At 33.9% G+C, this 10,575-nt stretch overlaps 1 protein-coding gene across 4 annotated transcripts in view; it reads right to left on the bottom strand.

Annotated features, from left to right (window-relative positions):
• Positions 1–10,575, bottom strand: part of KDM4C (lysine demethylase 4C) — a 277,152-nt gene that overhangs the window by 29,070 nt on the left and 237,507 nt on the right. For all 4 annotated transcript variants that reach the window (XR_003400216.1, XM_026866802.1, XM_026866803.1 and 1 more), the window contains one exon: positions 4,255–4,440. Coding sequence is in view for 3 of the 4 variants with exons in the window: in XM_026866802.1 (XP_026722603.1) it covers positions 4,255–4,440 (186 nt within the window). In the remaining variant the exon portion in view is untranslated. The remainder of the gene's footprint in view (positions 1–4,254; positions 4,441–10,575) is intronic.

Below are 10,575 nucleotides of genomic sequence, written 5' to 3'. Positions count from 1 at the left end.
AGGGGTGGGGGTAGGGGGGTGGTTCACAAGTGAGAGTATTCATCGATTTACTTATATAACAGAAAAGTTTGATATTACAGAAGCCCAAGAACAACTAGCTTAATTGAAAGGTTTTAATGATTTTAAAGCCTGCAGATGGAACTATTCAGAGAAGATAGAAAGCAAAATATAATATTTTAAGAGACAATACAGGCTCATTTAATGATAACATTTTCAGAGAAGAAATGCCATTGGTCATTAGAATAAATAATAAAAACCAGAAATGCACCCTAGCTCAAAGAGATTATTTTTTAGTATGTTATCTTGGTATGACTCTTGATTTATTTCTCTGAAAAAATATTGACAAGTACACTCTGTAATTGATTGTATGTCCCAGAAAACATTTCCTCTCAGAAAATCTTAAGAATTTATTGATGTTAAGAATGTCATTTTTGATCAGAAAGGACAGTTGTTATGTAAGGGAGTTTATCAGATTAAAGAAACATCTGTGGTAGTTAACAGATTATTGAGAAAGCTGTGGTTTAAAAAGCATGATTTTCTTTAGGAGTACCTATGCCACAGATGAAATAAGATAGTAGCAAAAATACAGAAAACAACCAGATGAAAAGAAGAAAAAAGTAAATCTCCCATTCTGTATACAAACCTCAAAAAGGTAAGAGGGAAAATTACTTTCTCCTTAATAGTCTATATGGCAGGACACAAAAATCTTGTTAAATAAAATATATAAGCTATTTGTACATGAAACCATAACAACTACCATGAAATAGGCATCTGATGTATATCTAAAGATCTAGAAACTTTCTCTGACTATAATTTTTAATGGGAGATCCTCAAAATACTGAGACATTTGATACAGGAACATAACTCTGATTACATCATCTTACTCCCTGGAACTCCAATTCAGGCATAGAAATGATGCATAACATTTCAAAATGTGTTGGCCCATGATTTTTGAATACGATGTCCTTCCTAAGGCATGCCTTACTCTCTCTGAAATGTTAAGGAGCTGGCAGTAGTTGGCAGACAGTGGCAAACTATGACATTGCATTACTTGGCTGTTCAACAGAAAAAGAATCTATCTACAGCTTCCATTTCACCATATCCCTCCATTCCCTGTGTGCTACAGAGGTAAGAACTGGCAAAAAACAGCAGGAGATAATTTCAAATAGCTCAAAAAGCAACAACAGTAGGTTCCTGCAACTCCTATCCAGTGGATTTTTGCAACTCCTATCTTTGTCCCTTCTAAAGACAAAATGCATGTAACCGGGGCTGCCTCATCTACCACATATTCCAAGTGAAACATCACCTGTGAGTACATGTTTGCCTCCAGCTGGCTTTCTCTGACCCCCAGCCTTGTCTTTTCTTTTCCTCTGTGTTTTTTTTTTTTTTCCTGTTAGTATAGCTGCATGCAATGTCTTTTTCTCATTTCCTTGTGTACGAAACTTCTTTTAATCAAAACAAATCCATCTGCAGCACCTATTCTCAACCATACATCCAATGTTCTTGCAGTTTGATGACAAAAAGGTGCAAGGAATATGTTTCATGCCCAGAGACAAGCACAGTCAAAGAGGAAAAATGAAAAAAACATCACCTACTGTCTGTAAGCAATAAATCTCATAGGCTTCCTTGCATATTGACACTACAATTTACATAACAAAATAATATAGGCTGAAAAAGGAATAATCAAAACCATTCTGTATTAAACAACTCTTCTGCTAGCAATTTTTTCTGTTATTTCCAAACCTGTACCTCCAGCAAATACATGCTTAGTTTTGAGTTCATTGACCTCCACAGAACATATTTTTGAAAAGTTGCATCAACATTTAAAAACTCCAGTTCTTAGTATTTGTATATTTACTTCATTTAGCAACACTATATGGATGAAAGGATCATGCTTTCCCTTTTGATTGTCTTTTTGATGATTTTTCATCAGAAGACCTGCCAGTGTTTTTCATGGTTGACATGAAAACAGTATTCTGGGAAAAAATCCTGAAGACAATATAGAATCTTTTGAAAAACACTTGTGAAAGTATATTTCACAATATACTGGGCACAATTTGCTTAAGATCACAGCCATAAGTAATTCAGATAAATACTTCACCTCATCGTTGCAAAAGGCCCTTGCCTGAGGTGGAGATACACTAATACCAGTAATAATACATATTCATCTGTATATAGGCAGTTTTTTTGTTGAGCACCCTCATTGATTTACGTATTACAATACCACTATAGGTACATGTCACAATTTTTCTTAGTGCCCAGAAGCTGTCCTTTGGTTGCTGAGATTTGGGTTGTTTGGCATTTTTTTTACTCTTGAAGAAAGCAGCAATCACATGTATTCACTGAGCATTTAGGCATAATATCTACAGGCTATATTAGTGAAAAAAACAGATAATTTAAATTTTGTTTCCTTAAAATGAGGAGCAGTAATACTCTCCTTGTTTTATGCACAGTGTTTTCAACTGCTAAATACCAGAAGATATTTTTTTTCTTGCTGACAATTTGTTTTGACTCCTGTAAAAATTTGCACAGTGAGTATAATATATCAGTCTGCATGATTCCCCTGTTCTGCTTTCAAGCAAGGAAGTTAAAAAACCAAACAAACAAAAAGTTCATTAGAAGTAACATACGTTGCTATGAGTAATGGTGAAGAGTAATGTAATTTCTGCATGAAAGAATAGCTAATAGTCAAGAAAAGCACAACAAGAAAACCAATGGTGAAAAAACTTCCAAAGGCTTAAAGATGTGATTAGATTAATTATCCACAAGACAGAGTATAAAACCAAGCATACACAAACATATGGCAATCTCCTTTGTCTCAGGAGTAAGTTAAGAATTTCACAGAAAAAGATTCTTTTACAAAGTATCTGATCTTTCCAAGTTTTGTGAAAAAGACAAAAGCATAATTTTTCTTTCTCTTCTGCAATTCTCATAGCTGAGGAAGCGGCCACAATATACATATGAAGTGCTAATAGAAGTATTAACGCAGAAAGCCCTATTTGATCAGGGAATGATTTCCTAGCTACTGTTGCAATTCCAGCTACAGTATAACGGCTTGTCCCAGACAAATAAGAGAAAATACCTGAGAAGAACAGCCCTATTTTTACTGGCCATGATTTTAACCCAGTTATTTTCAACTAATGATAATGTTTTCCAGGAAAGTCAAGAAATGTATCTTAAGTTGCCTCTACAGATAGAACTTTCTTTTTCAAACCATTTTCTTGAAAAATGTCTGAAGAAACTAAAATCACATGAAATGTACTGTTTTCAAATGTTAATTAATTTTGGAAAACAAAAATCTTTAAAGGATTAACAGTTTGTGGAAGTTTTAAACAGGGACACACAATTTGTTTCCCTTTTTAAGAACCACCAGCAGATTGAACACTCAGGACTGATTACTCTAGTTGGAAGGCATTACATTTTACTACGCTTGAAAGAAAATCTTACTCTTGAGTAGTCTTGTCATTAACACCAAGGATTCACTGACAACCTCTTGAAAGAAAGACATATATTATACAGACATTACCTGGGTTCATTTTTGTCATTTATAAAGGAGACAAAAAGTTTGCACCTTGCAAATTCTTGACTTACTCAGATATTTCCTGAATAAGACTACATTAAATCCTTCTGGTTTGCTAGGAAACAAAATACAGTTTTAGAAGCCCAAGATAAATGGCAAGCGTTCTCTCTTGACTGAGATAGTAACAATTCTTTCAAATAAAAAACATTAAACTAATTCTTCATGTGTCTCATCTAAAATTAAAGGTTCCTCCTCAGTACAGGCTAGAAATACAAAGGCACAGTAATAACATGAATTTTCATGACACACCAGTGTTACTTTGCCAGATGACAGAATAATTATAATTGGATATTTGCTAGACATTGGCTGTGGAACAAAGAACTTATATATACATTATATCTATTATCTCACAGTATCTGTGAGTATTTGCAAGGTACTGTGATCTGGGTATTTGTAATACACAAAAAAGAAAACTAAAAGATTTGTTCTGGCTGTCAAAACAACACATTGAACAATTACTCTAATGAAAAAATGTGTTAGGCACGTCAAGTATCATTTTGCCCAGGTAATGGCAGAAGGAAAAACCTTCAAGATGTAATAGTTTCCTATGTATGGAAATTTGATAGATGGGGCAGTTATAATACATAGTGTGGATCCTTTCTTCTGTTTTCTTTGGAATCATATTTTAATTCTGCAATTCCATCTTTTAACAAATAAGGAAACAAATTCCTTACTGCATTTTTGTTGATCTTGTGCCTGAAACACGTGATGTAGAGAACATGTGGCCAGTCAACAGGTTCCATCTGCACTCCTGCAGCATGGGCACAGGTAACATGGAAGGAGGTTAGGCAGCGTCCACATGAACACTGAACACAGGCACCAGAGATTTTCTTAATTCTCTGTCTGCAGAAGATACAGCTCTGTAGAAGCAAAATAAACAGAATAATTACCACTCCAACTCCACTGAACTCTGCAAATACCTCAAGGACTGAAGTTATTTGTGCTTCACTGATTACACTGCAATATGCATGCCAAAAGAACCAGCATTTATGAATTACAAGGTAATGTAGTAATATAACAATTAATAGATAACATTTTTGCCTTTTTTACATTAATGTGAAGATGATATGAACTGATATATAGGTAGCTATTTCAAAGTTTAACTCCGATTTCCATACTCCTCTGAAAATTAATGTGCTCCTCCTAAAAACCATAAATCAAAAAACCTATACATAATACTGCAAAAAGTAACAGTATGACTCAAAAATAAAGAGAATAGGCCTAAAGAAATGTAGGGATAGACAGGACTTCCACACATAATTTAACCTAGCCCCCTATTTTGAAGTTGGACTAAATATATACTTAGACTTTGAGAGGTGGCTAATCTAATATGTTCATGAAATGGTTTCTACAACATCCTCAGATAACTTGTTACAGTGTATAAATCTCCTCAAAGTTAGAAATGTTTTCTTTATCTCAAGTCTTTGCACAATTCCACAGCTGAAGGCTGTTCCTAAGTCTCTTTTAATATTTTTATAGTCTGGTTGTCATTGGTTGTGTATTTAATACAATAGTGATTGAGTAATCTGTATTTCTCCACTTCATATACTAATAATCATGTCAACAGCCTTGCCAGTGTCAAGACATAACACTTTTTTTTCCTTTTGCCAAAATGGAAACCACATCAAAATACTGTCACTATTTTCTAAGTTACATGAGCAAGTGGCCTATATGAAACAAATGAAGAGACATGAACTAGGTAATCTAAGTCCAGGAAATAAATTCCATCATACTGAAAAAGACAAAGTACAATAAGACCAGTATCTTGCCACCAACAGACACTAACACACACTAGATAAGTAGTTACTATAAGAATAATAAGTTACTAATAAGAAGTTACTAAAGTAGTAGTTACTACTTTAGTAACTTCACTATGGACAACTGTGTTATATAACACATGAGAACTATGCTCTGGTAACTCTCACCATGGCTAACAAAAATGCAGATGCTATTGATGATCACAAAATTACCTCAGCTATTCTAAAATACAGACATTTTATTTAATGACACAAAACAGTGAATTCAATAATTTAAAAGCATACTGCCAAAACAGTGATTACTTCCATTTGTTCTAAATTTTCTAATCACTGATTTTGTTAAACACCCTCTTGCCTACCTATGCTGGGAACATGATTTAAAAAAAAATATTTTTACTGTATGGTTAATAATTCAAAGTATTTCAAATTAACTCACATCAAATTCTTCTTCACAGTTTACCAGAGAATTTTGTTCTATTGTTTATTAATTTCCATATTCTAAAGAAAATCTACAGACATTTTATTGTGTAATTCAGCACTTCTGGCACTCAGTTTGTGACCTGAAATAATGCTTTTTGCATTAGCCCTGTCAAGCTCATTGGTCATGCAGGGTTCAAGTTCACACATCATTCTGAATGTGAAAAACTCTTCAAGTTCTGCTGTCATATCCACCCTCTGAAAGCCAACAGCCTGAATGGCTTTGGCCAAGCAGAAAAAAGAATAGCAACTTGCATTTGAAACTTAGTTACAAAATTTACTTATCACTCACTAAAAGGGCCGAAACGCAGTTCAGTTGCTGCATCATCAGGTCTGAAAAGTTAATAAGAGGTAAAGATGATTTCACCAAAAAAGAAATACTCCAGAGACTTCACTGATATGCTGATATCTCGTTGTGCATTTGTATTCATGTGCATGAAGCCATTTTCAGGTAAGTCAAGTAACTTTCTCAAGTTCTCAATAGGGCTTAAGCATATTTTTATATTTACAAATTCAGAACAAAGAAAAAAGGGAATTCCAGAAAGAAAATGCGATTAAAAGGTATTATATGTAATGTCTAGCCATTGAGTTCATGCCAATACACAGCTTCTATTCAATGGTTTTTCACACAGATATACTCACAAGTTCACCAATTTAGCAAAAGAAGACAGACTGAAGTATGAAACAAGCAAACAAAAAGGGCTGTGTATTCTGACTAAAACACTCCAAAAATGCAATTCAAACTAAATGTAGAGAATGGGGAAAAGGGATTAAAAAGTAAAGTGCAGCTAAACTAGCAGTAACTGAAGAAAGTATTTTACATCAGGAAATGCTTATCCCCTTAAATTATTGTCTGCACTTGTGCAAGGGAGGAAATATGCGAACATTACAATGTGGCTGTAACTTTCTTCAGAACCTTACTAAATTATCATGAAAACTTGGGAGATGTAGAAATCTAAAACATTACATTATATAAGTAATGCTTCAGAAAAAGATGCACTTACAACTATATACATATATGTACAATTGTTCTTCTATTTCAATATTTTAAGTCTTATCACCTTTCCAAAGTGGAAAAGATGAGAAAAATAAAAGCAATACGCAGTGAGAGATGCTGAAAGGGAAGCTGGAAGTGCTGTCAGGAAAACTGAAAATTTGACACATTAAATGGGATGGCCAAATCCACAGAAATCAGAGCAAAACTTCACCGTTCCATGTAAAAGAGACCAACTTCTCTGTTCTTTTCCAGCATAAGTTAACTTGGATGTATTAGACAAACTGATGAGCTGTAAGAAAAGTTATTTCACACAGGTCCTTTTCACAGTTGCAACTTGAAAGTACTAAAAAAAATAATTTAAAAAATTGCCATCAAATTACTGTTGACTATATTGTTATTTTTGTCATGATAGTGTAAAATTACAGTAATAAGAAGAGTGAAATTACTTCAGATTTACTCTTGTATAAAAGGATACTGTTTAGCCATATGTAATTGTGTGAATGCAGACTTCAAGTCACATGAAGAAAGTGAAAATACTTCCTATGTTTTAACCATGAATTGAATCCACCTCGCTGCCAGATACAAGGAAAGTACTTGTTATTACATCAGTTAACTCCAAACACATGTTAATCTCTTGTGCTCCATTCGTATACTCTTCGGGTATCAAATATATTAAAACATGGATATGAACAGGGAGGAAAAAAGTTACTGTTATGCAGGGGAAAAAAAAAAATTCCCTGTGAGTACAGACTACCAGAAAAATTCTGAAAATCCATCTTCTTTCAGAAAGCACTAAAAGAATCAAGGTTAACAGATAATGAAATGTTTCCTATTATTTGTAAGATACCAAGTCATTTGTAGATGTATGACACTGAAAGGGATGATGCAGATGTACCTCAGCTTTACAATGAGTCTCACATTTAGGCATGAATTTTTGAAAGTACACATATACACAAATGAAAGTCATGTGTATAAGCAAATTCGCAGCATGCATAACTGTATCAGGCAGACTGGTCTCATTCAGAGATATAAGAGAATGTTCCTTCATCTTTGAAAACACAAGTCAAACAGTTGATCTGCCATATTTGATTAATAAAATTAGAATACACAGAACAAAAGCAGAGCAAACTATAAACATCTGCTTTGCACAGACTTTTGGAACCTTAGCTGAGCTACTTACCAAGCTGTACATTACCTCTAAGTAGTAAATTGAACCGTGCTGTAATTGACCCATACTGGCAATTCTTTCCCTCCCTCACTTCTAACTAATCATGTATTCCTCATACTCTTACTCCAGGCTTTACAGCATATGAATTTAAATTAATTTTGTCACCTTTTTTTCCCGTTGTTAATATTATTTTTAATAGTATACTGATACCTAAAAAAAAATAATATAAATGTAAAAAGAACAAAAAATAAATCCCTGAAAGGGACCAAAGGAAAAAGACAGAAGAGAGGGAATTGCCACCTGTGAAGACTGAGGTTTCACTCTCTGCCACCTTTGCCTGAAGTCTGACTTTTATAAGTTTGTAAAATGAAGGAATTGTATAGAATGGAACCAGTCTTGAACCACTCCTGCAGAGGATAGAATCTAAACACCACTCTGTCTGGGAGAACACCATATTTAGGTATTTAAGGCTTCTACTTGTGAAATTAACATGCTTGACATACTATGAAAACATTTACTGAAATACAATCATGTTAATTCAATGCAGAACTGTCAGTTTTTCAGTAGCCTGAAAATACAGCTGTTCCTATCAGCTAAAGCTAAAGCAAATTCAACATCCCAGATAGCTAGGAAGAATGCCATTTTGACTTAATGCTTGTTACCTATCAGTGCAAAGCAGAGACAAATGGGGAAGCAGTTGAGGATCAATCTTAATCAGAGATTCAGATGCAAAATGAATTGGAGAATAAATTGTTTATATAAATGGAGATTAAGAATATAGGACAGAACAATGCATGGCAATTTTCTAGATGGTGAAATGACCTCCTTTTTCCCCCAAAATGAAAAATATTCTGCTGCAAATGGATTTCATAATCATGGAATAGCTCTTTAATGGCTAAATACATAAACAGAATGGGTTTTAAAGAACAAGTCTGAGGAAACTGGATGCCAGTATTTTGCAGAAGAAAGCCACTGACAGCTTTCATAATAATTTTAATGCATCCTTATATAAAGAATTTGATATTGACTCCCTCAAAAGGAGTAATATTTACAATACTAAATTCCAGTCCCTAACAAGAGCCTGAATTAAACACCATAACACTGCTTTCTGATGCAAGGATTTATGAAAATAAGCAAAAGCTGAGGTTGCAGCAGAAATCCAGGATTTTAGGAAACAATTTGGGAGTATTGATTTCTCTCAAAAGTATTTCTATGCCTTGACAAGAAGAATGACTTATGTGAAGAAGCTCAGTATAGAAAGGCATTAAACTCTACAAAAAGAAGCTATTTCAAGAGAGCCTCTAAAAATTACTAAATCTTCAAGTATTACCAAAACTCAACCCCTACAATCTCTTGTACTGCTGCAGATGGTTACCAACTACTAGCCAGTAACTGAATTGTTTATGCTTATCCTCATATATTTGGCATTTTTGGCCTAGGTATCATCGAAAATAAACACTAAGAGACACCATTGTAAAGTTTAGCAAATTAATGAAGAATCATGAGTAACTTTTTTCCCTATACACTTTATCACCTCTGCATTTCATAATGAATCTGCTTTGCTTCAGAATTTATATTACCAGACAAGCAATATTTCTGTTATGATCACATTCTAGATATGAAATGTTGGTTCTACTGTAACCAGTAGCAAAATACCCATAGATTTTCACAGAGCAAAGATTTCACCGAGAATATTGGCAGAAGCTTCACCAGCTTATCAGCTGCTATAACTTGAGACATACAGTATAAAATGCACACTGAAACTAATCTTTTCTTTCTCCAGTCCAAAGTCATAACACGGATTAGAAGTGAGAAAAGATTACAGCCTAGTCATATTGCAAGAGTTGGTAGGAAGGTACTGACAAAGATTTGTTAACGATGCACAACACAATCAGAAGATGCATACTATGAAGACATTTGACGCATTATCTGCAGATCAGTGAGCACATGTTGTCTGCAAAACCATCTTTCAGAATACAAAGTCAGCACTTAATTTTGGCAGAGAGCATAGTGTGTTTCTATGGAAACAAGCTCATTACTTTTTTTCATTTGAAGTTTCCTTTTATTCCTGATTAAGCCAATATTTCAGCTATGAAACTGACAGGGCTTAGAATCAGAACTTGTGAAGAAAAAGAGTTTCTTAGGTCATCTATTCCACTTCTTTGCTCAGCATATTTATAAAATTTTATAAAAAATTAAGAATGTTGTTAGATAAAAGTATCAAGAGTCTATTTTGCATCCCTCTGGTACTTCAAACATAACAACAAGTACCTCACAGAGGGGAAAAAAACCAATGCTTGTAGAAAATTTTTTGCAATTTCCTACTACTCAGTAAGTCTGCCTACAGCATGGTACTATGGCAAATTAAAGATGGCAGGCATTATCTACATGTAGATGAAAATCTGTTAGTAATATATTCCAGCAAAGTAAACATAACATTTATGCATCAGTAGCAATTAGAAACATTAAACTTATTTTCTAATAACTCTGAAATAATATATTTTGGGGTCTACTCTCAATAAATGAACTTGCAAGTCACGTTGTTTAATTAAACATGAAAAGATCTTGAAATGGCACCAGATATACGTATTGGTTT

This window comes from Athene cunicularia (assembly GCF_003259725.1).
Source record: "Athene cunicularia isolate RWA chromosome Z unlocalized genomic scaffold, athCun1 chrZ_part4, whole genome shotgun sequence".
NCBI classification, from domain to species: Eukaryota; Metazoa; Chordata; class Aves; order Strigiformes; family Strigidae; genus Athene; species Athene cunicularia.
Note: the sequence above shows the minus strand (reverse complement) of the source record. Positions and strands in the feature narration are given on the sequence as shown.